Source organism: Pollachius pollachius (assembly GCF_949987615.1).
Source record: "Pollachius pollachius genome assembly, chromosome: 12".
Lineage (NCBI taxonomy): Eukaryota > Metazoa > Chordata > Actinopteri > Gadiformes > Gadidae > Pollachius > Pollachius pollachius.
In genome coordinates, this window is record NC_136945.1 from 5,440,565 (window position 1) to 5,467,114 (window position 26,550).

Sequence of the window (26,550 nt, forward strand, 5' to 3'; positions counted from 1 at the left end):
GCTCCTTGAGGTGTGGGTCAATAAGCATCTTATGGGCGACTTGGAGATAATTATGTAGGCTGGCCACTGTAAAAATACACTTCTTATTAATACCCTTTGGAAAGCTGCATCCAATTAAACAATTGATATGTTTTTCGGTAGAAACAAAACAAGGAAAATTCGACTGGAATGAAGGCGTAACTCCGGCTGGTTTCCGGCCCAGGCTCTGCGTCACCTTTCCCTAATAGTTTTGCTATTGCCTAGTAAGACTGCCGGATCCCAGATGAAGTCAACTCTAGTCTCGGCATGCAATGGGCTCGGAGCTCTGTGTGTTCCGTGTCTCACCTGAAGATTCCTTCTGTTTGGGCCCCGCCCAGAGCCAGGACGTACTGGGAGAGCTGCACCTGCACCCACGGCAGCTTCCTGTCCGGGAAGAGCTCGCTCTGCCTCTCCATCACCTCCTCCAGGGAGCTGCCAAACAGGGAGGGTGTGACGATGGCCCGCCTGCTGTGGTCGATCTCCTCCAGGGTGGGCTTACGAAGGCCCTGGGGTGGAGAGAGAGAGAGAGAGAGAGAGAGAGAGAGAGAGAGAGAGAGAGAGAGGGAGACAGAGAGAGAGAGAGAGAGAGAGAGAGAGAGAGAGGGAGGCAGAGAGAGACAGAGAGGGAGAGAGAGAGAGAGAGAGAGAGAGAGGGAGGCAGAGAGAGAGAGAGAGAGAGAGAAAGAGGGAGGCAGAGAGAGAGAGAGAGAGAGAGAGGGAGGAAGAGAGAGAGGGAGGCAGAGAGAGAGGCAGAGAGAGAGAGAGGCAGAGAGAGAGAGAGAGAGAGTCAGAGGGAGGCAGAGAGAGAGACAGAGAGGGAGAGAGAGGGGGAGAGAGAGAGAAAGAGAGAGAGAGGGAGGCAGAGAGAGAGGCAGAGAGAGAGAGCGAGAGAGAGAGAGAGGGGGGAGAGAGAGAGAGAAAGAGAGAGAGAGAGAGAGAAGAAGGCAGGATTTACTGTGTGAATCAGCGCCGTGACTTCTTGGCCTGCGTGCATCTAGATAACGTCTGGAAGGAGGATGACTGATGGTGTTTTTACCTGTGTGACTGTGTGCCATGGCCTACAATTATGTCTTTCTGTGACTCAACACAAGCTTTCCTTTGTACTGGTCCCTATAGTTATGATTTGCTGATGGGGGCAACTTTCAACACCTTCCCTCACGTTCCAAACACTGGAGGGAGCTGCGGTGTCGAGTTTCTCCCGGCTCACCTTCTTGCCCCCTGTGACGGCCACCTTCTGCAGCTTCCGGAAGCAGAACTTAGCGTAGGTGCTGATGGGCAGACCTGTCGAGATCAGAGAGACAACGTAAGAACCAAGTTACTATACACTCTTAACACACAGCAGGAACAAGCATTCACACCGTCCCTTTAAAGTACCATGTACCGCTGTGTTTAAAACAACATATACTGGGTACATAATATAGTGGTTACGGAGCAGTGGGCTGGTGTGTGCAACAGGCCATGGGCGGAGGGTGGGACTTATCGCACATGTCGACTGTGTGTTTCCGTCCGATGGGGGATAACAGAGCGACCGGCTCAACTGTCATGCGGAGGAAAGATTTACAGCCACTGAACAAAAGCTCAGGGAGAAGGGAGCTGACCCCGTGCATCCTGTTGGGTTGATTCATCAGAGCCTGGGAGACATGTGAAACAGGCCGGTCGGGGGGGGGGAATCAACGAGGAACCCAGAAGCTGTCTGGGGCCCACGCGCGCCAGTGTAGGCTGGCTCCGTACCAGAGCTGCCTCACTGGAACCATCGGTAGTTATGGTAGCGACAAGCACGGCCTAGCCCATAGAGAGCCTGGGGTGACACTAAAAAGGTAAGCGGGAGTAGTGAAATAGCAAAACAACTGAGAGAAACTCCCTGCATTTCTCTCCCTGCAAAAGAATAAAAAAGGAAGGACTGATTTATGGGTTTGAGCGTCGATACTACTCGCTAGAAGAAAGTCCCCCCTGGCCTTTATTGGAAACCCTGGTTCCAACCAAACAGAAGCGTCTGCTTCGTCTTGTGCAAGGTTCAACCAACACCCATGGGGTCGATGCTCCTGTTCCTCTAATCTCTCCTCCAGGTAGAAGAACCCGGGGCTTATGGAGAACGAGCACTCCTTCCAGAATGTTCCCCGGAATGAAAGCCACCGGATTTATGGCAAACAGGTGACTCGTATGTAGACCGGCCGCTGTCGTTAATCTCAAGTGAGTTTGACTATACTTATGTCTAATTCACAGCGATCCTACCAACAGTCCGCCCCACCTTGATCTTGGGAGGAAAAGGCAGCGATTGTTTTCCCAGAGTTCCCAACTCCTAGGTTGGTTAATTTTCAGAAAAACAGGGAGAGAGTGAACCTTGCATGGTTTTCTACTCCCAGCCGCAGCGGTATCGTGGCGATCGCAGTGCCACGTATATCGACATGTTGTTTCTCATGCCTTGAAACCACAACATGGCGGCCCTGGTTATTGGCCCCTTGAGATTTGCCCCGGTGGACAAAGAATGTCACGGCCGCATTCCAACTTCATGCTAAAAGGCCCGGGGTAGCAATGCTAAGGGCAGGGTCTTCAACGGGATGTAGGGTAGACTGCTCACCCCCCCTCTGACCGACCCCCCCTCCCCCCCAACACTACAAGTCTTTGTCTCAGTTATTGTTTATGCGTCTCGGCAGCAAAGGCCTGTCTTAGCTCGTCTATGGCAACGTTGGCTGAGAACAACTCTCCCTAGACTAAGGCCCCAAAACCCCCCAGAGGAATCCCGTTTCCAAGCCCACGCCAAAGAGCCCATGCTAGGCAGGGCCTCTAGCTCCCACTCGCGTCTCCCTCAGACACAACACAGCTCAGTCCCGGATCCACCATCCATCAAGCGGCGACAGCCGCTCTCATTATACTGTTTGTGTGGATGGTGAGGCGAGGTGTTTTGTTCTCCTGTGGTTGACCTTCACTGAGAGCAATGATAGCCGCACTACACTGAGACACACAATAAGATCCTCTCTCTCTGTGACCAAAAAAACAAAAACAATAAAAAGTGACTCGGTGTGTGAGTCAGATGTTAAGAGTGGCCATATCTTTAGCGCTCTTAGTCACAGTAGTAGTTGGCAGAACCCCCATGGTCTCTGAGTCACGGAAGTGAAACGGAGACCACGGATGTAGTGGTTTGTGTTTTTTTACATGGTGAAACCGTTGGGTTGCTGATCATGCGAGAGGGGCCTTGTGGTCAACTCCAATGAGCTCACGGGCGGGTGAGCAAGCACGCTTTTAAAATGGATGAATGACACGCAACGTGGGGTTGGAAATGAGGAAGAAGAAAAAAATGTAAGGATCCACAACATGATTCACAGTATAATGTCTACACACAACCCTCTGAAAATTGCTATGCTAAATATCTTTCGATTTCTTATACATATCCCCTGCTATGCTGTCTGTGGAAGCCATCCGTCACGGCTTCGAGGGAAGAGAGCACATCAGCGATTACGGAGTGTCTGACGAATGGCCAACTGGAGAAAAAACTTTCCATCCACACCACAAATGGCCACTCAAGAGAGAGCAATATGTTAAATCTGTAAATGATTCTCTACAGACCCCAGGGTGCGTGTGTGTGTGCTTGAGGAGACCAAGTTATATCACTGGGATCCCTCCCTCATTCATATCCCTCTCTCAACCCATTTTGGGGCTCTGTCAAACAGATCATCTTGAGCTAATGGGAAACGCTGCTCAACTGACACTCTGATGGAAACTTCTTAGCTAATAGACCCGGGATGGGAGAAGGGTAGGGTCTGGAAAGGAGATTTTATGCAGAAGAACAAGTAGAGCCGGCTCACCCTCTTCATCCTCTGAGTTTTGTTTGCGCTTCTTCCTGGACTTTGAGTTCTTCTTAAGCTTCAGCTCCTGCTGTTCCAAGATGAACTGAGTCACTGTGGGAAAGACGAAGCAACGCAGGTCAGAAGTGCAGAAAACCAATCACAGCTTCAGCCTCGGCACAAACAATGACTATGTTTTCAGTTTCTGCCTCGAGTTAGAGTTCCCCTTTTAAATTGGAAACGGAGGGAAAAGATGTGGAAACGCACAGCAATCAGTGGACTTTCATAGCAGGGGGAGAAAACACGACACATTAAGCACACCAAGCGGGGAGGAGGGGGAAGGCGTGGAAGAGAAAAGAGAGAAAGGTGACCCACCATGTTGCTCAGTCTGAGACTCACATTTCTTGTCGCTGCTGGGCTCCGTGTGTCTCTGGATGTAGCCCTCCAGGTAGCAGCGGAACTTGGGCGAAGGGGCGAAGAAGGCCAGGCTGACCGCCATCAGCTCCCAGCCGGCCGCCAGGCTGCGGGGGCTGGTGTTGCCCGTGGTCTGGCGCACCAGCTGCACGTACAGCTCGTCCCGCAGGCCGGGCAGATCCCAGCACTTGGTGACGATCAGCAGGGCGCAGTGACGTCGGTCCAGCCGAGAGGGCCGGTCGCCCATGTACGCCTGCACCAGCTTGAACATCTCGCAGGCCTCCTTGCGCACCGCCCGGTTGCTGGTGACCAGCATGGGCTTCTTGATGGAGCCGCGGTTCCAGGAGAGCATGTTGGCGATGGAGACGCGGCGGCGGAAAAGGCCCTGCGTGTGCATGTTGAGGTGCTTGCTGGCCCAGTCCTCCATGCCCATGTCGGGGGGCGGCGGCTGGCGCAGGGAGGCGTAGGACAGCGTGTAGGTGGAGCCTCCGGGCCGGCCCTCACCCCCGTCGCCCGCCTCGCGGCTGTCGTGGGGAGCCGGCCGGTGGGGGCCCAGGGACGCGGTGCGGCCGTCCACCATGCCTTTCTTCCTGCTTTCCAGCTGACCCTGCAGCTCCAAGGTGCCCGTCTGTGATGGGGGGGGGGGGGGGAAACAATATAAAGAGACGTAAGAACCAGAGAGGAGGAGGTGGGGACATGAGGGGAGGGGTTGGCCAGCAGAGCACAGGGTGGTACTGTGTGTACATTCCACCGATTGTCTTGCACTCCATCCTTTCTCGAATGCACTTCTCTTCAGTGGTGAGTCGGAAGCGCCGATACTTTTGTGTGGTGACCTGCGTAGCCCATAGGGAACCTGTTGTCCCCACAGAAAGTACAAGGTGAGAAGTGAAAGAGAAACCTCTGCAGACAGAAACCCCCTGCTTACTCTCGGAAAGAAATACGAAAACAGGAAGGACTGATTCTTGGGTTTTAAGACGTCTAAGAAGGAAACCCTGGTTCTAACCAAACGGTGGCGGCGTCTGCTTCTTCTCGCGCAAGGTTCCAACAACACCCATGAGGGTCGATGGTCCTGGTTCTCTAATCTCTCCTCCCAGAACCAGGGGCAGATGGTGAACGATCGCGCACCTTCCAGAATGTTCCCCGGAATGAAAGCCACCGGATTTATGGCAAACAGGTGACTCGTATGTAGACCGGCCGCTGTCGTTAATCTCAAGCGAGTTTGACTATACTTATGTCTAATTCACAGCGATCCTACCAACAGTCTGCTCCCCTTGATCTTGGGAGGAGAAGGCAGGCAGCGATTGTTTTCCCAGAGTTCCCAACTCCTTGGTTGTTGCAGGACCAATTAGTAACTGGTTTTATTGCACAACAATTGGAGCCATCTGATGTCTACACAGACCCTTTGGTCTTTGCTGCAGTTGAGTGGATATGTGATGTAGGAGATGGGGATCTACCGTTCTACACCCCTATCACCCTAATGAGAATCCCCAACCCCCCCCTCAACTTCTAAACCCTTACCCCCTCTTAACCATGCCACTTTTCTATCTGTGATTCCGATCTCAGGTTTGAGACCTCGTGGAGCCCCTTAAGGCCTCTCAGACATGCTGTGTGAAAACAGCCAGGAACGACACGAGACCGGGTGCCAGACCCAGAGCTCAAGCTTACCAGGCACAACATAAAACACGTTGAGGTATCTTTTCAATGGAGGCGGTGATGTAGTGCAGGGCCCAGAGTGTGCCAGACAAGCTGGACTTTAGATTTAGTGTTTCTCCGTCAAACGAAGCAGGTCCCTGTGGTTTGCTCCGTGTCTAGGTTGCTCTGGTCTTGGCCGGCATCCCTCGCTTGTGTGTGGAGCACATCGTCTGAACATGAGCAGCATGGGGTCACTTGCCAATAATGAATTGCAACCAGGGGCACGTCCGAACGGCCGGTGCTGTACTCAACGGATGAGGACATTGCATATCTTCTGCCCAATTCCCACGTAATGTACAGATGCACCAGAATAAAGAGGGTACTTGGTAATGAAAAGAAATGCTATCGAGAGAAATCACACACAAGCACCTAACTCATTTTTTGTTTGTTGTCTGGATTACCTAATTAAAAGAGTTCCATTTGCAATCCATCCTCCATTTTACAGGAGGAAGAAAATGTGATGTACAGAATCATGAAATGTCACACGGTCTTGCACACCAAGTTTTAATCCCGGTTGCCGTTTCATGTGTGTGTGTGTGTGTGTGTGTGTCTATGATACAACAGGCTTGGAAAACATTCCAAGGCAGACTTAGGGGAGTTGGTGGTGGTGGTTGGCGGGGGTTTCTCGGTATTCTTGGACGGTGTATTAACCACTATGGTTGCAGTGCTACCAGTAACCCTCATTAACAGCCTTCCCCCTCCCCTTCCACAATGTTCTGACAGAACCGGACCATATGGGTCGCAGCGGCCCTCCTTCCTGACTGGGGGATGCCATGTCCTGCATCTCCACTGGCTACTATGGGCCCCTAATGTCCGGCTCCACGGCTGGCACCCGAACATGGGAGACATGCAGGGCTGGGCAGATGGAGGTTTGGGAGGAAGGGGGTGGAGATGGTGGCGAGGGTACAGGAGGATACCAGCCCCTATGCTAGGCCTGCATCCTCCTCTTAAGAGGGTTTCAGAATACTACAGCCTCCTAGGAGATGTAACAGACAAAGGGAGCTGTGGTCCTCCGGCCATATGGTTTCCATCCATGACCCCTAAAAGAAACGCTCCCTCTATGGTCGTGGTGGAGAAGCACATAAGGCCAAAAGCCATTATGCAGCGAGGCCCGGGTATGATTCAGCTGGAGGGGCTTTGGGAGATTAGAAGTAGCGGAACGTGGAAATCTCCTTCCCTTATGTAACTGTCTGGAGGAAAGAGAATAGCTCCATGAATCCAGATCATGTGCACCTGAAGTAATAAGGCCAGATCATACTGAGTTCCTTTCCACACGCGTGTGATTCCGTGTGCATGCATGTGTTCACACGTGTGATAAATAACAGTTAAGTTATTCTGATGATGAAATACCCTTATCCAAGACATTAAATCAAATCGTTCCTTTCTACTGCAGGGCTTTCTGCACACTCAAACAATTTGAATTTTCAGGTCCCTGGGAAGCATAAAGTGGCCAGAGGAAAGGAAAGTGGAATATTCCTCCATCACGTAAGGCTTGTTTTGCTTTGTTTCTGGGGACAAACCCTGCAACGCAGTGAAAGCAAATCCTTCACTAATCTTAGAGTGAATAAAGCACTGAACAAGCACAGGGAAATTCCAGCAACTATAGCCCAAATAAACTGAGGGCAAACAAACCGTGTGTGGTAAACAGACTATTGAGCTCTTGATTAAAATTCAAGGGTTTAAAAAACTCAAACAGCAAATTTACCGTCTCTATTACCACAAACACACCAAGTGACACAAACACACACCATAACATGAACAACCTTAACAAACATACACGATTAACACAACACCCACACACACCACAACACACACACACACCATTTCACAATCACACACACAAGACGTGGAGTCACCTGTGAGGCAGGTCCTGGGGTCTCCGGTGAAGACAAGCTGGCCTGGCTGGTGATGCTCTTCTCCAGGGTGTCCACCTTCTCGTAGGTCCTCTTCTGCCTGCCTGGCAGCTCCACGGGGCTCAGAGCCGGGTTGCTCTGGTGACCCGCCCTGCTCTTCGACCGGGCGAGTGCGGCTCCGGTCAGGTCCTCCCTGGAGGAGCACCGGCCCGCCGACGCACTCCCTCCCGCTGCTCCGCCTCCGCCGTACCAGCGCACCCCGCCGTCTACCGGCGACAGGGTCCGGGGAATCACCACCCCCACTCTCTCCCCGAGCTCCGGGTCCAGCCCGGCCCGCACCTCCCTCATGGTGTTGGAGCGGCTCACCACCTCCCTCATCTCCGCCATCAGACGCTCGTTGAGCGCCGACAGCTCCCCGCTGCTGCCCACCGAGCCGGGCCGGCCCCCCGTCCCCGCGGCCCCGGCGGCCCCCGTCCTCCTCCGGCTCTTCCTCCTCAGGCTGGGCGAGGGGCCCGTGGAGTAGCCCGAGTCCTGGTAGAGGGGGGGCGGCTGCGGGGTGGACGGGGGGAAGTCCTGGGACGCCTGGCTGCTCTGCCGGCTGTGGCGGGCCTCCATGGCGCGCTGCACGGTGGCCTCCAGGGCCCGCCAGCTCTGCTTCTTCTCCAGGGTGGTTGGCCCCGGGGTCCCCGGCTCCCTGTCCCTGGAGGGGCCCCTTTGGGCCTGGTGGGGATGGGGCCCGGCCTGGTGCTGGCACGGTGGAGGGTCGGGTCTGGAGGTTGGGGACGGGGAGCGAGTGGAGCCAGGGGAGACCTGGGACAGGGTCCCCTGTTTGGGGTCCACGTTGACCATGTGCTTGATACACTCCAGGCCGGCTGGGCTGTAGTCAGACTCAGAGGGGTTCCTCTTGTGCCGGGCCCCCATGTGAGGGGGGCCCGGGTGCTGGAGGAGCCGCGTCTTCTGGAGACTGTGCGTGGGTGTCAGGCGGGGCAGGCTGGGGTTGTTGTGGAGGTGAGCCCCCTCCACCTCCATGTCCATGGGCGGCTCGTCGTAGATGGGGCATTCGGTCACGGGGTCGTCGTAGAGGGGGGCGGTGGAGCCGTAGGGGGGGGAGGCAGGGCGCGGCGTGCTGCTCTGGGACCTGAGCAGCAGGGGGCTGGGGTGCCCGCTCTCAGTCATCACCAGGCAGAAGCTACCGTTGCTGCCTTTCCTCAGGTGGTGGGCCTGGCGGGGGTCCGACGTCATCTTGCCCGAGGGCGTGGTCTTGTAGCCCTGGGCGGTGCCCAGGTGTCCTCCTGGGGACTTGCTGCCGGCGGGGTGAAGTGTGAAGGCGCTGGCCTTGCTGATGTGTGTGCTGGGCTGGACGTTCTGTTGCACTGAGGGACTGGCCTGGCTCCTGCTCATACTGTTGACCTTCACCAACATGGCCGCCTTAGAGCCTGGTGGGGGCTGCCATCTTTGAGGAGTGTCCCTAAATAGAGAGAAAAGACAAGAACACACATTTTAGACGGGAGGAGTAACGGCGTAGCTCACATCCAAGGCAAAAAGAAAAGCAAGCATTCAAGTGTAAACAAGCTAATCTCTACCATCTTTTTTATTACACACTGGCTGGCCTGGCCAGCCCGCGGAAAAACAATCCACAAATTCTCCTCCTAACAGTTTAGTGACCCTCAAAAACCTCTGGTCTCTTTTTAGTGCAGCAGAGCATCAATAGCCGTGTGTAGCCCACAAAACAATAACTCCAATGTGTGCTGTGCAAACCAGAGGCTAAAAACAACTGCTACGTAATGGACTGCAGCACAGCTGTCTACAATCCATCCAGAATGTAGCCTCTGGTGCCTCTGGCAGAAGGAGGCTGGCATCTTTTTTTCTAGCTTTCTCATGCCTCCGGAAAAAAAAGGGAAGATTCTGCTGCATTCCTCCATACGTTCCAGACAGAAACATAATGTCCAGCTCTTATGGCCTCTAAGTCTGTTGTCTGTAAGAGTTAACAAGTATGGAGGGCTCCAGGCAGGCTAGAAGGAGGATTTGCGTTGCGATCCCTAAAGGGTTACAGTACCATGGTACAGTCCTATAGCACCATGGTAAACCTTTCTCTGACTGGGGAGTTAAAGGTTAATTCCTCTTCTCAGGGCATTATGAGCTAAGTCCCAGGCCCGGAGGTACAGCGTTGTAATCCAGGTCAGCGACGAAAACAATCTGTTTAGTAAACTGCACAGTCACCGCCCCTGTCTCTCAGGCCCTGATCCCACGCCATGCCCACGCACGGTATCACAAATCAACAACGGCACATCATGGCATTTTGACCATACTGCCGTAGGCCATCATCTGGTCTAATAATGACTAATTTGCTCAAATAACTGTCCTCCTTAAGCAGAAACACACACACAAAGACACACACTTTCAAGCATACTTTCTCACAAACACACATTCATATACACACACACACACAAAAAGACACACACACACAAAAACACACACTCACACACACCCAATACACTAATCACCTAAAACCAAGGAGGTCCTAAAGCAGGAACACACACAGTCAGACTCACACACACACACACACTCCCACACACACGCCCACAAACACAGCTTGCCTGACAGCAGTCGTGACGCAGTACAGATTTTGCGCCAGGTGCGTGCCCTCCCCGAAAAGAATCATAAGGTCAACCCAGTTCTTGGAGCTGGAAAACCAGGCCGGCATGAGACTTTGGCCCTCCTCTACCACAGCCCTCCTCACTCCCTCTTATCACCGATGCCGTTTCTTAACTGGATCAGAGCGGCTCACCTTCTGTCTCTCCCAGTAATCCAAACAGAAACACAGACCTGCCGAGGAGTCCACCGCTGCCCTGGGCTTTTTCCCCTGCTCTTTCCTTCTCTTGACTCTGGGACTCGCTGGAGAGCTGGGACAGGAAAAGGACTCACTGGGCGGAGGGAAAGAGGCGGGGTGACCCCTCACCCCCTCACTCCCTCTCTCTCTCTGTCTCTCTTAATCTCTCCACAGCCTCCCTACGTTTTTCTGGAACAATGAGCAAACAATTCCCCTGAGGTTCCTCGAGCCAACGGCAAACTTCCTTTTCACTTCTCTCGGCCGCTACTTCAGCCCCCCTCTCTCTCTCTCTCTCTAAAACCCTTTACCACCCATGCCCACACACACACATCCTTACGTCCTCCCTCTCTCAGAGTGGAGTGAGTCACGCCACCTTGGTGGTTTGAATGTAAACACGAGTATTGTCTTCAAGCGGTCCCGCAGATGCAACCATGCATGGCCATGCACACACACGGCTAGGTTGAAGCCACCTGGGAATACCACGGGAGAGGCGCTAGTTCACCACACAAACAAACACACACAGACACACAGACACACAGACACACACACACACACACACACACACACACGCGCGTGAAGACATGGTTCTGTGGGGATGGATGAGATTCAGGGCAAACTGCCATTGGTATTTGGGGGAGTGTGAGTGTGTGTGTGTGGGGAGAGGGGCTCCAGAGTTAAGAGGCGGTTATAGTCGGGGGTTGGGCCACTGTGTTGGGAGAACTGTAAACAGGAGGAACCGCTGTTTGTTTGAATTGCAGACTTTAAACCCACCCATGTTCCTGTCTTGTCTGTCGTAAGTGTGTGAGGTGGACGGGAGGGCACCGCAAACCACTGTGGTTTCACTACAGGGAAAATGCAATTTCTCATATCTCGTATTAAGCATTTTATTCAATGCCGACTTAAATAAAGTGACGTCTCACATGTCAACATTATTGAGGTTTGACATTCTTTGTGTAAATAGTTTAAGTCCCTTTAATATGTGTGTGGAAAAATGTCTGCGACACCACTATCTGTAAACATCAATGCCTCTCGTATTAACCAGAAGTGCCAGAAGACCACACACTCCAAAACCACAATAATAGCATTCCAACCTCTTCTGTACACAAGCGTATCAAAGCACTCTCTAGCACAGCTCTATCTCACATGTATCTACAAGGGGGCCTGTAGAGGTGGGCCTAGAGAGAAATACAGAGAGAGAAAGAGAGAATGAGAGAGAGACAGAGAGAGAGAGAGACACAGAGAGAGAGAGAGAGAGAGAGAGAGAGAGAGAGATACAGAGAGAGAGAGAGAGAGTGAGAGAGAGAGACTGAGAGAGAGAGAGTGAGAGAGAGAGCGAGAGAGAGAGAGAGACTGGCAGTGAGTCATCTTCTTTATGAGGAGCGACCCTGAGAGTGTCATGACCAAATGCACTTCCTGTCTGAGAAATTCCCTTGTGGGGGATTTGACGGCTTCCCTATGCAGCGTAAACAGGATGTAACATAACTTAATGCAACATTCACACAGCACACAGAGGGCGGAAGACAGGGCTGGGGGGCTCGAACTGTACTTCTACACGGCTTAGGTTGAGCTTTGAGAAAGTTCCTGACATCATCCGTTCAAAAAAGGCTAGTGCCGCTGGCGCCCGATGAACAATGAAAAAGGGGCTTTGGGGACGTGTGTTTCTGCTTAGAACGTATCCGAGACAGGATGACACTTATTCTACCTCTCAGCCCCTCGCACCGCAGACAGGGATGAGATCAGAGCAACCAAACAACAAGAGCGAGCACGGGAGGGGCGCGGTTTGGACCGGAACAAAGTGGCTTTATTCATAATTAAAACAGCTGTAATAAATAAACAATCCCAGTGATCAGTGCTTATCAACCAAGCCTGTCCCTGCTCACGCTACATGAGTTCAGCCAGCCCTCGTACGCCATGCACATGCTAATCCAACCAACGGCTGAGTTCAACCTCATGGGGAGGGCCATTGATGGGGGCTGCCTCCCAGCACTCAGAGGTATCCGATGGGGCTTTTGTCTCTTGTTGTCCGCCTGCTGTTGTTATCTCCCCCCCCCCCCGCCTGCGTCATGGACTTCTTCGCTAGCACCGCTAGTGGCACGACAAGTGTGGCAGCCTGCCGATCTGCCCTCAATCTGAATCTGGAGCATTTAATCCCATTACAAACAGCTACAACAACAACCACAAACACTGCTGGGTCAGCCAAGCACAGTTAAGACTACAAACTCCTAAGACTAATAACAGGGAGAGCAAAAGGTCCAGTAGTGGAGTGACAACATCAGATGTCTAAAGTGGGACGGACCGACAAGGAGAAGTGGAGGGCAGTGCTGGGGAGCAGGGGATGTGTAAATGAGAAGGGGTGCAGGAGAGAGAGGGGAGGGGGGGATTAGTCGTGGGAGAGTGAAGCAAAGTGAATTGAGCGGGAATCAGCCTTGCATTCCTCAGAGCTCATTCAGGCACGTGGGGGGGGTCCGGGTTAGAGCGGTGTGTGCGCGCGTTTGTGTGTGCGTGTGTGTCTGTGTGTGGGGAGATGCTGCACACAATGCTTGGCTGTAACATCGTCAGGGAGACTCTTCTTGGGCAGCGAGGGGGTAGATGAAGGAGGGGAGGAGGAAGGGGAGATCGAGAAATACTGAGACGCAGTCAACAGCACCTCGACCATCCCTTTGCTCACAAACACATACCGGCTCATAGGTTTCCCTCAAAGGGTACGTTAGAGGCAACAGAAGCTAATCCGCTAATGATGTGCCATCAACACAACCCTGCCTAGCTTTGCTCTAACCTCAAAGAGTGTTGTTTGGGCAGGGTGTGTTGCATGCTATTGGAGCTGCCCCTACCTGTCAGGTATTCTTCCACTGTTAGCTGAAGGTGGGGTTTGCTTGCCACAGTTTGGCTCCCAGGCAGGTGAAGCTAGCCTAAACGCTGCAACTCTATGCTTTTGACATACACGTCATCTGCCTACTGCACCCATCATAAAATACGAACATTGGCCCATACTTTGACCCTTGGACTCACAGACACTGACATACAAAGAAGCATGCTGTTCCCAGGCAATAGTGTGCGAGTCTGTGACCAAGAGAAGGAGGGAGAAACGTAAAGTGAAATTAGAGCCTTTAGGAATCAAACGCGGTCATTTGATTCGATAGTGGGGCAGCAAATCAACTTAATGGTCAGGGAATTTCAATTAGTCTCAGCAGCTCTGGTGCCCCGCGCTCGTGACCACGGTCCAAAATGCCTGGCAGTCGCAGTTCTCCATATCGCCGCGGCCAGCACATCACGGTAACCATACTAAATATACTCCTGGTTGTAAAGCTGTCCCCTCTCTTTCCCTGCCTGGAACATCCAGCGTTGGAAAAGCCATCAGCTGACTCACGGCTGCGGATGGCCTTATGTATCTGGAGAGCCTTAAATATACCCCCTGGGAGGAGTGAGGGCCCGAAAAACAGAAGTTATTATTATCGTCTGTTCAACAGGAAGAGGAAATGAGAGCGCACAGGCCAGGCTGAAGCTACACAAACACCTCTGAGCCTGAATAGGATTCAGCACCATCTACGTAGAGGAAGGAAACAGAAGACAAAGGAGTAAACGGCTAAAGACAATGTCTCCAACACTCACTGCCACTATCCAAACCTCACTTTGGAGTTTCAAACCCACAAGAAAAGAAAAAGAGAGACCAAAGGCAGACGAGTGACATTTAAGAGCTGGCTGTGAAGCCGATGGCCTCCTTAGCTCTTGAGAAAGAGACGCGCGAAGACACCTCCATGGGGACATGGAGCCAGGCCAGTTGTCCCGCAACAGCTGAACTGACATGCTTCTCTTCCTCTGAGCCAAGATGTCTACCAGCTGTACATATCTGTGGCTCCAACTGAAACCTGCCTCTGCTGTAATGGACCTGCTGGGTACAGGCCAGAGGACAGCTCTAGTTGCCATGGCGTTAGGGGACCAGGGCGCGACAGCTTAGAGGTTGGGCCCGGACTGACGCCAGGCGAAGAGGGCACTCCTCTGGAATCCGATTTTGATTTTTTTCCGTTTTTGTTGAGGCCTCACTAGTATCTGAAAATAGTAGCTCAAACTATGATCTTATGCAGTTATCTGCTGGATACCAGCACCACAAGGAAACAAGTATAAATATACACATCAAAGGAAAAAGAGGGGCCCGGAGAACAATAAAAGACAGTTTGGCTTTGCGTCACTGCCATTAGAGCATTATATGATGCCATCTAGTAGAGTTTATTTAAACTACAAAGTTGTTTTCTTTACACTCCTAAGTAACAGATGGATCATTAATAAGTATCAGCGAATAGTTCAAATGTAGCAGTCTGATTCATTGTGGGTAAGGAAAATTCCCATTCAAATCCTCGAGAGGTCCGTGCTTTGTCGTTCGTGAAGGATGTGCCCATTTTGTTAGGGTAACCGGGGCAATCGTGTGGAACAAGCTGCCTCTGGACCTGAGCTGAACCTGACTAGGCTCTGCGCTGAGAGGTTAGGCCATATGTGGTGCTGCGGGCCCCTTGCAAGAGTCCCCCAGAATGCATTCCAGCATGCTCACAGGAACACTCAGGCCGTAAAACGCGTGGCGCTTACAACGCTATGTAAAATAAAACAAAAGGAGCTTGTTGGACGCCCTGCCGCAGACACATAAAACAGCGGCTCTGTAATTCTTCTTAGGTTAGGAGAGACAAGAGAAAGTGAGAAAGAGATAGCTAGAGGGCTAGGGAGAATTTAGAACCGCGACGACGAAGAACCAAAGCAAGCATTTATGTCCAAAAGGAAACCCGGACATTATCGCTCTTAGCCATAATAAACCATCAAGTCACTTGATTAGATTGCTAGTTCAAAGTGCCACTTTCAATGAGGAAAGGGAAGAAAAATGAGCGCCTGCAAAATCGTTATTGTATATGGCAGACTTAAATGGCATCTGGAGAGCGAAGAGCTGAGAAATGAGCTTACCAAGCCGCAGAGATGAAACAACTGCTCTGTGTTTCCAGTGTGTGTAAAGGAAAAAAAACGTATAAATAAACTTGTGGCCTCGTCCTCACCCGTGGAACGAGAGATGAAAGTGTGTGAGGCTCATGTTGTAAACACAGCCTTAATGAGTGACTCATTAAAACAAGGGTGGAAGGTCCCACAGAGACTCCTCCTCGACTAGTTAGTCTACCTGTAATAACTCTGAGAGGATTCACAAAACAACCGCAAGCGAGTTGCCCCGTGTAGTATTCTGTAGTGGCAAATATTTGGTATGATATTATTAATGGAAAGATATTCATATTAATACCAAATGCAGCCAAACGGCAGTAATATCTCTTTCCAGGGAAGACATCTTTCTGCCTTATTCAATGTTCCCTGTGTTGCAGGGTCGTTAAACCATAGTACAATTACTAACAAGAACGGCGAGTTCAGCTGAGCTGGCAATGGCCTTGAGATAATAATGCCTGTCGACGGATTGCCAACTATTCCCCATAGGTTTTGCTATTCTTGACAGCCAGATCAAGATCTGGAAGAGTGAGTTTTAAGTGTCTTCTGTTGGCATGACCGCCCTAGCTTGAATTGTGTGCTGTATTATTATGCCGCTAAATGACAGGGTATATAGCAGCAATTTAGCTTTCTCTGTTCCACGTACCTAGACTTCCTGCTTAGAAAAAGCACCCAGTTGAACCTAGGGACAATTAGGTTTAACTGAGAGCCATTTTCTTCCCTTTAGCGGGATATTACAGCCCCCCGACCAACCCATAGGACAATGGAGGTCCATGACCCCACTGTGACCCACGCCCTGGGGCCGTGGTGGATCTCGGCCCTACCCTGTCAGGTCATGTGTTCTCAACAGGCGGTAAAACAGCCACTCAAACCCTACGGCTCCTGTGAAACTTGAAAGCAATACAAGGCGCAGGGAGGACGTGGGCAGATAAGACACACAGACACACACCTCAGAGGTTATTTACGATGAAATCCTGTACAGATGTTGCCTGACGGATGACAGATTCAGTGAACAGAACACCCATGCATACGCACGCGTACACAAAGGCACCCACACACACACACTCATGGGGTGAAATTCAGTACAGATGTTACAAGCTCACAGCTTACAGCCATAGATCAGCGCGCCAGCCTCAGCTCTCTTCAGGCCCGTGGCCACCGGCAGGTGATGGGTAAGTTCTCCGTCAGGACTGCTAGGTACTTTCCTCGAGAGCCTCACAAGTTCAAAATAACCACAACTTCCCAGGCCATGTGATAAGATTGGTCAAGGAGTAACGGATTTTCCTCTGCAGTTTCACACATGCACACACACACACACACACACACACACACACACGTGCACACAACACTTTCAACACACACACAGTGCCAAACATACACGCACACACTTCCAACAAGCCTGTTTAACTACAAATACAGATTGTTCTTTGTAGATAACACAAACAGAGGTAGAGGATATAGAAGGCACCCAACTAGCAGATAAATACTGAGTTGTCTTGTTGTTGGAAACCTTTTCGCCACGGCCACTCCTCTCTTTTATTTGCAGCCATGATAACAAAAGGAAAATGGTCATGGAAAAGCTGGGATTGTCCCCGTCGTTCACAATGAACATCATTGTTTTTAAAGCCAAGGTAATTTCCTGAATTCCGACTTCTGTTTTAAGATCTGCTTATTTCGGCGAAAACAAAGCAGAACATGACATTTATAAAAGGACTCAAGACACCGGACATCAGAAGAACCGCAGTCAAGTGAACTAACTTGTGAAACTGAGATTTCTAAGGACTAACAAGGCATAAACTGAACATGAATATATATAGAAAGAGATGACACTCGTGAGGGAAGTATTCTGTCTTTTCTGAGAAGGGGCAGTTGGCATTGGAGAGGATCTCAAACTGTTCACCCCTGACTTGCCGGTTTTACATTTCTCTCTTCTCTCACTTGCGTTCAACCTTTGAACCCTGCCACGCGCAATAAACCTGACAAAAGGCAGATGAAGTATATAGCCCTGAACTGCCTGCCCTATGGAGGAAGATGCAAGAAATGATTTCAGTTTCTAGAACAATAACATATCATTGAAACATAAATGATAAAAGGCTTCCTTTTCTGAGGATGGTCATTATTCATATAATAGTTGGGGTCTGATTCAACATTGATACAAACTCTGTGCTGGTGCTGTCCTTTAATGCTCAACCCCCACCTTCTTCCTCCCCCACCCATCGACCTTACACCATAGCCCCCCGCCCAGCTCAACATTAGACCACAGAGTTTGTTTTCATCCATCTAGCAGTCACATTTCGGCCCTCCTCCCAGCGTTGCGTGGTGGTGCTCGGTGGAGGTTTCTAATTACCCCTACTGAGAGAGGTGGCCAATGTTAACGTGTGCTGCCATATGGCTGAGCTGGCTATCAAACCATAGGAGTCATGAGCCGGTGACTCCTACCCCCAGGGATTCTCACAGCTGGCCTAATAAGGGAGGGGGGTGGTTTGGTATGAAGAGGAGGGGGTTTTAGGAAAGCTTGAGTCATGAATATTGACCACGGAGCAGGACCCTGGTTTGGATCCACCGATCCACCACAGCACACACACTTACAGGCGCTGTATGTGGAGTCCATCATAGAACTGATGGACTCCACATACAGAACGTTAATGGAACAATATTAGCTGATGGGGCTGGGGGAGGTGCACAAGATAAACAAGGCTGGGAGGCTCTCATAGATTATCTGGAAGAACGTGTCAGTGTACCCAGTGACACCCTACTTCTCATACGGACTCTCTTTGGGTCCCTGAACACAACGGATTACATGTCGAAGAGCTGCCGCAGGCCAGAGTCCCACTCCTGGTGGTTCACACTGGGTTCAGACGTTCATCCCCCGCCTCTCCGCTGAGCGAGCTGCAGCGTTTGGTCTGAGGTCGTAGCCGGAGAAGGAGTGGTGGGGGGGTTGTTTAAGGAAAATGAAATGGGCGTAGGCAAAACGTTGGTTGGTGGTGGTGGTTAGCAAACACACACACACACACACACACACACACACACACACACACACACACACACACACACACACACACACACACACACAGTGAGTCGGACACTAAGGCAGAACCCAGTGGCCCTGGGCCACGCAGAATAGAGGTGGCATGTGTGGAATCCAGCAGGGAGGGAGAGATGGCGGTTAGCTGCAGTGCAGAGCACATGATGGGCTGAGTGAATGACTTACTGTTAGAGGCCGCTCTCCACCAGCAACACCAGCGAGATGAGGGGGAGTTGTCACGCTATCTAATATGTATAGCCCCCCCCCCCCCCCCCAACTCCCCCACCTCCTCCTCCCTCTCACACACACACACACACACACACGCGCGCACACACGCGCACACACACACACACACACACACACACACACACACACACACACACACACACACACACACACCCATTGCCTTCCCCCAGCCCACCCTCTCCCCATTTGGTAGCGTTTTACTGAAATGGCCGGTCACGGTTCATGGGGGATACTATGGAAACGCAGGGCATATGGAATGTACAGATAAGTGAGAAGGAAAATAAAAAGGCAGTTACTGATTGGTGAGCCGAGTCAAAAGTCAAAATATTCTCACCGCCTCATTTGGAACTCATCTGGTAGCACTGTAACTCACAGTTAAAGTAGTCTAGCTATCACCCTGTAGGCCCAGCAACGTACATAAACACACAGACTAAACACACACACACACACACGCGCGCCGGGGGTCCTCCAGTAGGGCTCATACCTCAGGGGCTCCTTGCCGTCAGCGCTGTACTCGGTGCTGCTGCTGCCGTCTCCCTGGGAACGGCTCTCCGCCGCCGCCGCCGCCGGCAGCTCGGCGTCCGGCTCCTCCCTCTCGCTGCTCTCCGGGGCCCTGGGATGCGGGCCGTCACGGGGCTGCTCGCCCAGCGGGGCCCGGTGGCCCTGGCTCCCGGTGCTGCCCAGGGAGCCGTGCTGCGGCGGCTGCTGCCGTTCCGGGGGCAGCGCGCCGGCGCGCTTGGCCTCCTTGGAGCGCTTCATGGCCTGGAGCTGCGAGAGGGGCACGATGTCCCCGCCCTGGGGCCGGTGCCAGACGGTGCGGCGGCCCACCGAGTTGTAGTAGTAGAAGCGTCCGCTCTGGGGGTCGAACAGCTCCCACCACTGGTTGCCGTCGGCCTGTCGTACGGGGGCTCCCAGCGGAGGCTCCCAGCCGCACTCTCCGGAGGCCAGGTTGACGTACATGCGCTCCCGCGAGCGCGGCTCCAGGATCTCTACCCAATCAGAGCTGAGGACAGAGAGGAGAGAGGGGGGCGATTACCCCGAGGCCAGGGAGTTTAACGTGTGGGGCGTGCGCATGCGTTTCGAAACCATAGTGGACTAAACCATAGTCATACTGTCTCCCACGTCACGTCGCAGCTGGGCGGTTCCGGGACGTGGTCATGTAGTACAACGCTCATCACGCACCGGAGCTCATCAAACAGACGAGGTGTGAACGCCGAGCCGGGCGCACGGAGACCAGTCCATATGGTGACAATGTGCCTCTTTGGGTTCTTTACATGATTCCATCTGTGGCTGTCTGTGTGTGCGTGTGTGTGTGTGTGTGTGTGTGTGTGTGTGTGTGTGTGTGTGTGTGTGTGCGAGCAATGTGTATGTATGTGTGTGTGGGTGTGTGTGTGTGTGTGTGTGTGTGTGTGTGTGTATCTGTGTGTCTGGGGGAGAGAATTGTCATGTGTGTTTGTGTGCATAATGTTTGTGAGCTGTGTGCGCATGTGTTTATGTGTTTCTGTGGAAGCAGTTTGTGTATGGTGTATGCGTGTTTCAGTACGTAAGAAATTTAGTAATTTCTACACCTGGTACTGGAGCATGAATGTGTATGTATGTTGTCTCTGTTTCAATGTGTATGCGTGTGTATGTATGCCTTTCAGCATGTTTGTATGTGTGTGTTTTTTGTGTGTATGTGTGTGTTGTGGGTGCCTAGTGCCCCGTGATTAAGGAGACAGGTGGACACTCTCAGCCAGACAGCAGGTCCCGCGCCAGGGTGGAGGGATGAGGAGGAGCTCAAAGCCGCTCTCTCTGAGGGGGGAATAGGGAGGGGGGGAAACAATGTCCACCGGCTCTGCACGACACAGGGAGACCACTAAGAGAGACCGAGGGAGACAAGATAAAGCTGCAATGATACTATGCTAACTATCCATCTAACAAGAGATAGATACGAGACAGATAGATAGAGGGAAAAGAATGGGCAGGAGAGGGAGAGATGAAGAGATCACAGATGAAGAGGGACAGACCGTCTCCGACACAATAAGGCTGTGAACTGAATTCCTCAGCTTTACTAGGACGTTCTAATAAAGCCTCCCAACCCATGAAACCAGCAGACCTACATGTCTGATCGACAGCCAGGGGATGACACCGCCTCCCCCGGGTCATGTGGCTCCGCTGTAGGTATCTATACACTTGGAGGTGATCACAGCATAAGAAGCAGGTTGCTTTTACTAAATAGGTCAGGCTGCCCTTTATAGAGGACACCGTTGGTGTGCCCCCTTTGATCGAGCTCCCTGAAGCTCAGGGCTCTGGACCATGCCAGCTGATCATTACAGCAGTGTTGCTAGCAATCACCAAGCTCAGGGCTCAATGTGCTGTGACTAGCAGGTTGAGCGCCAGAGCTGTACTTAGGAAATAGAGACACAGCGTCCAAATACTCACCGAGTCCCTACTGACAACATGGCTTCATCAAACACTCCTCTATTTACGGTTTAACTAATGGAAAGCAGTTTTAACAGCCCTCAAAGGAAACGAGCTACGTTGATAATATGGATATCTGCCAAGGATTGACTCTGTTTTCCAACTCCCACAGTGCTGATAGTCTCTGTTCCTCCTCCGGCTCATAGGAGTGGGACTTAAGCCATTGTCAGGCTACCTGTATTTTACCTTCAAAACAAAACACATTGCCAGGGTGAGGTAATGTTTGGTGTGTGTGTGTGTGTGTGTGAGAGGAAGGCGGTAAAGCAAGAATAAGCCTAGTCCTTTCACAAGTGTTGCCAAGTGTGCCCTGTGGCAGTCCCTGGCTTCAAAAATAGACCCATAGTGCCAAACAAACTACCCTTCCACTGTCCCCCATGGTGACTATGTTTACTGCTAAACACACTACTATTATTTCATACATAGGCCCACATGAGCATGTAGCCTCCCTAACTATGAGCTATGGGATTAAACACACACACACACACACACACACACACACACACGCCATGTTCTCTTTCCTCTTGTATCTCCATTGCAGATACCAGGAGGTCCACACCGACCATTTGCTCTCAACATGGCCAGGTAGAGAATGAGAAAGAGCACATGGTTGGGTAACAGGAGCTGTGCACCACCTGTGTTTGTGAGTGCGGGTCTCACTGTGTGCTCCATAATGAGAAGGCCATCTGGCCCGAAGAGCAGCACCAGGAACTAGCTAAAACTCTGTCGTGACTCTCTGCATATGGCCAGGTTGGACTGCATGCTCATCAAAACCATAACCCAAGGGAATGGAGTAAAAGAGGGCAGATACCTTAATCACATATTTATTACCCAAAGGTAACATTGGATAGCATTTAGAGGTCAACTAATTAGAGAAGTGTGAATTATTAGTGGAGAAGTTTTGGAGAAGTTGGCTGCTGCTTTTTTTGTTTTTTTGTTCAGGAGAATGCCTGAACAAAAAAACAAACGACAAGGGAGGGGTGCTGATAAGTTTGAGAGGTCACCAAAGAGAGTACAAGACCCCCTGGTAAGCTGGAGTCTGTGGCTGAGAGGACAGATTAGTCACTGGCAGGAGGGGCTGGTATAGGGCTACATATAATGAAGCTTTTCAAAAAGGGGGCCCAAGCTGTAAATATCCCTACTGTCATCCCCTCCCTGAATGCACGTGATCACATACACGCACGCACACATACACACAAATTATCTCTCTCTCTCTCGCTCTCTCTCTCACACACACACACACACACACACACGCACACACACACACACACAAAAGGGTTTTTCATCCCAGATTTATATCGAGACATAGACAACCCCCACGCTGATTTACTTTCAACTCAAGTGTGTTTGGCCATTAGTTCCTGTAACTGAAGCAGGGCCGCGTGTTCCCACCTTAGCAGTCCAATGATTTATAGTATAAATCAGTATACATTTTATACTGTATTTCCTGATGTGAAGGGTACATCTACAACCTACGGTATTATGCTGTAACGATGTAATCCTTACAGGGAGAACCAGTCCTGCCCCTCCTCCCGGTCCGCCTGGGAACAGGACCAAAACAACAGCGGAGAACACGGAAACCTGTTGAGCCGTGAACCGCCCGGAGCACCACGGCCCGGAGCGCCACGGCCCGGAGCGCCACAGCCCGGAGCGCCACGGCCCATCCTCCTCTCAGCCTTGGCAGGAGGCTAGGCGTCCCGGGTCACCGGCTCAGAGGTCCCCGGCTGACCGCCGATCAGGAGTTAGTGTGTGAGTGTTGGTGGGGGGGGATATATGTATGTGCACATGTGTGTGCGCATGCGTTTTGATGTATATGCGTGATTGTATTTATGTTATTGAGTACATGGGTGAGAAGAGAGTGTATGTGTGTTTGTGAGTATTTACGTATATGTGTGTGTGTGTTGGTTTGTTTGTGCCTCTGTGTTTGTGTGTGTGTATTTATGTATGTGTGCGTGTGTGTGTTTGTTTGTGCCTCTGTACGTTTGTGTGTGTATTTATGTATGTTTGCGTGTGTCTGTGTGTGTGTGTGCGTGGATGTTCTATGTGCATGCGCGTGAGAGTATGTATGCATGTATTTATGTGTACCAGTTACAAAGGGAGTTTTTCTCCGCGATTAATAACCTGTCATGTTGGTGCCGGCTGGGAGCCGACCTGCTGGGACTATTGTGGACACGAGCAGATAAGTACGGCCCCTCGGTGGAAGGGCAGTTATGAGCTAAACGTGTCTGGAGCACTAACGGCAGAGAGACCGTTGGCTCTGCTGTTTGTCTGTGAACTGTGACATCCTTTGCCAACTTCACTGTGCGTATGATTTATACACTATAGCATTCACATGATACTGACAGGGCCTTTGTTGTTTATCCCGGTTGTTCACTCGTCGTAACAGATATTTATTGATTGAAGGAAATGGGGCCTAACAGAAATATATGTGTTGATAGGATAATGCCAATTTCATAGTTATATTTGTCAAGGGTAGAATGTGTGTGTGGTATTATTAAATAGAAAGACAGTGAGGCAGACTGTAGAACATTTGCTCATCGATAATAGAGGTAGTGAAACACAGGTTTCAGTGCACCAATACTGCGGTACAAAGACTCTCTCTGTCTCTCTCTGTCTCTGTCTCTCTCTCTCTCTCTCTCTCTCTCTCTCTCTCTCTGCAAATGTTCATACATGGTTTGGAATGCAGTTAGCACTACCTCATCCAAGTTGAAGTCTGGTCCCAACGTTTTATTTTAATGAGCTATAATTAACGTAATACACTTGGCAGCGTTGTATGACTAATCAACAAACCAAGCCAAATGTAAGACCTTGTGTATGTGTGCATTAATAAAACACTCTGTGCCCCCATGTCTCAGTGGTGGGGTGGGGGGAGGAATAGATCACAAAAAAAGCCCTTATGTTGACAAGCACCAGACCCACACCCACCTGCCCTCAGTAAACACTGGTAAAGACACAGATAAAAGACAGCCATGTTGTTGTGAGGGGTCCGTTAACACTGTTATAAGAAGGAAGCAGTTAAATCACACCTTCTTCAAGTCCTCATTCCCCTAAATACCTCTGTTTCATCTCACCTCGGCGATTCTTGTTTCTTTCCAGATGGAAAAAGATAATTTGATAGCGTGATTTACCCTAATCGAATCCATGAAAAAAGTTTATTTTAAATATTGAATTGTATTCCCTATCAAACCCAATAGCTGTTTTCAATGGATTCATGTCTTGACAAAGATCATTTCACTCTGCAGTCTGTTTTTCTGTGGACTGTTCTGTGGACTGGGTCTTATGAAACAAACAAAATAATGTAAAAGAAATTCAACGGGTAGGGCTGGACGATAAGGCCAAAATCGATATCACGATACATTGCCGATACTATAATTATTACGATATCTGGTAATTAGTGTGTTAACAGGGCACTTTGGTTCTGACTCAAGCCTGAATACAATATAATGACATTAAATATATTACTTGTCAATAATCAGTAAAATATCAATATGTTTTATTGTCAAAACCTTATAACATGCCTCGCATCATGACTCATGACCTCTGCAAAGTTTAGTCCCTTCCCTCAGAGACTTTGAATTAAACATCAACGCGAAACAAACATGAAAAAACATGACAGACACAGCTCTGACAGTATCAAAATCTTATAAAAACAGGCTGAACTTATGTCCACTGAGTTTACCAGTGCTTCAGGATACAGGAAATAAACAGTGCTCTGAATCAGAGTTGGTTCAGAATACAAAAAAAGAGGGCAACGGGGTGATGTTGTGTATAAAATACGCAACAGACGTATAAAATACGTCTAACACAGTGGCGTTTAACTATGTATACAAGACGCTTAACCCTCTCGGTTTTGCATACAGAATTACCTGAGTGGAGTACTGGGATTTCCCCATGGGGATTTGGGCCACTGCATGCATTTACATCCTTAAGCACTGACGTAGCCTATTGAATGCTGCTTGATCGCATTTTACTGACTCGGGGTGCTGAGCCTTAGTCATTGTTGATGCTGTTCAATGCATATTGGAAAAAAAGCATGTCACAGTAAATCATGGTAGATTTTATTGTGATTCGATTTATCGTCCACCCCTATCAAAGGATTACTGTTTCTGTGCCGGGGGGCTACTGTTGAAAGGCGGAAAATCCGTCTTGTGGAAAACTTTCACTTAAACAGTCAGCTTTCATTCGCACAAACTCTCCTGTCGACACACAGGCTAACTGTCCCCCCCATTTGGGTCAAGGTTGATGGTTGTTCTGGAATAGCCTTAAATATGGCTCCCCACAAACACACCTCTGCAAATAGCAGAAAGCAGAAGCCGGCCAAAGTGCCAAATGGTGCCCCACATGAACACACACTCTCTCTTTACCATCCTGCTTTTCCCAGAGGCTGCTTTGACAAAGAGAAATACATCGTCGATCACCCACAATTTACAGTCGCCCTAAAAATAACTGCCAATCTGAGAGCGTTTTCCCTGAGTGAGCCGGGAACAACAGAAAACGGCTCATGGAATCTGCTCCATTGTTCCGAGCCAACCCCAACGAGTAAATGGCACTTCTCCCAGCAATGGAAAACACAGAGGACTGGACAATATGTTGTCTAGAAATAGGGCTGCAAACAGCCCTCTGCCATTGTTCAGCTTTGGATTTCAATCAAACTGAAAATACCCGTGTGACTGTTTATGGTGATTGAAAGATAAACTAAACTAAACTCCACTTAAGGCTTTGCTCTGGGTATCTTAGTCTTGAAGAGTCGAGGGACAGGGTTTACATCGGATAATCCCGCAACTGTTGAAGAATGTGGTAACTCCCCATTGCCAGTGCGGCATATCTGATTGAAGTAGAGGTGCCACACTTACAACTTTCGTTATCAATTCATCTATCAAACTTCTACCTTTCATCTAAAAACGCATATTATTGCAAGAAATAAAGAGAAGAGAAAAACAAATTAATCCTAATTTTTTAACATACTTAATCGTAATAATGTTCCTTTAAACCTTTAATGATATTGATCATAGTTATTCAAATGTTAGATTTATTACATTACCTACATAAAGACATATGCTTAACATAATTAGAAATACAAATATTTTGATGAGCTATACAGGAAAGGCTTCTTTCAAAAACTAGCCAAATGTTGCGGCCATTGTTAAGTCATTTGTCTCCAAGATTGGTTAAGGGTGAGACAATAGACACAGCAGTAGGCAAGTTAAAAGAAGCGTTTTAGCATTTAGTGGCATCATAAAGTCACCTCTAACCTCGCCAAAACAA

The 26,550-nt window shown here is 50.2% G+C and overlaps 1 protein-coding gene across 3 annotated transcripts in view; it reads right to left on the bottom strand.

Annotated features, from left to right (window-relative positions):
• Window positions 1-26,550, bottom strand: part of arhgap46a (Rho GTPase activating protein 46a) — a 37,075-nt gene that overhangs the window by 3,586 nt on the left and 6,939 nt on the right. Inside the window, exons 2-7 of one of the 3 annotated variants that reach the window (XM_079747793.1) lie at window positions 19,313-19,831; window positions 7,763-9,227; window positions 4,200-4,842; window positions 3,822-3,914; window positions 1,226-1,299; window positions 325-524 (exon numbers count right to left, since the gene is read on the bottom strand). In XM_079747793.1, coding sequence (XP_079603919.1) covers window positions 325-524; window positions 1,226-1,299; window positions 3,822-3,914; window positions 4,200-4,842; window positions 7,763-9,227; window positions 19,313-19,831 — 2,994 coding nt within the window. Of the gene's footprint in view, window positions 1-324; window positions 525-1,225; window positions 1,300-3,821; window positions 3,915-4,175; window positions 4,843-7,762; window positions 9,228-10,547; window positions 10,632-19,312; window positions 19,832-26,550 lie in introns of those variants that run through there. The other 2 variants (XM_079747792.1, XM_079747794.1) reach the window with 2 other exon arrangements.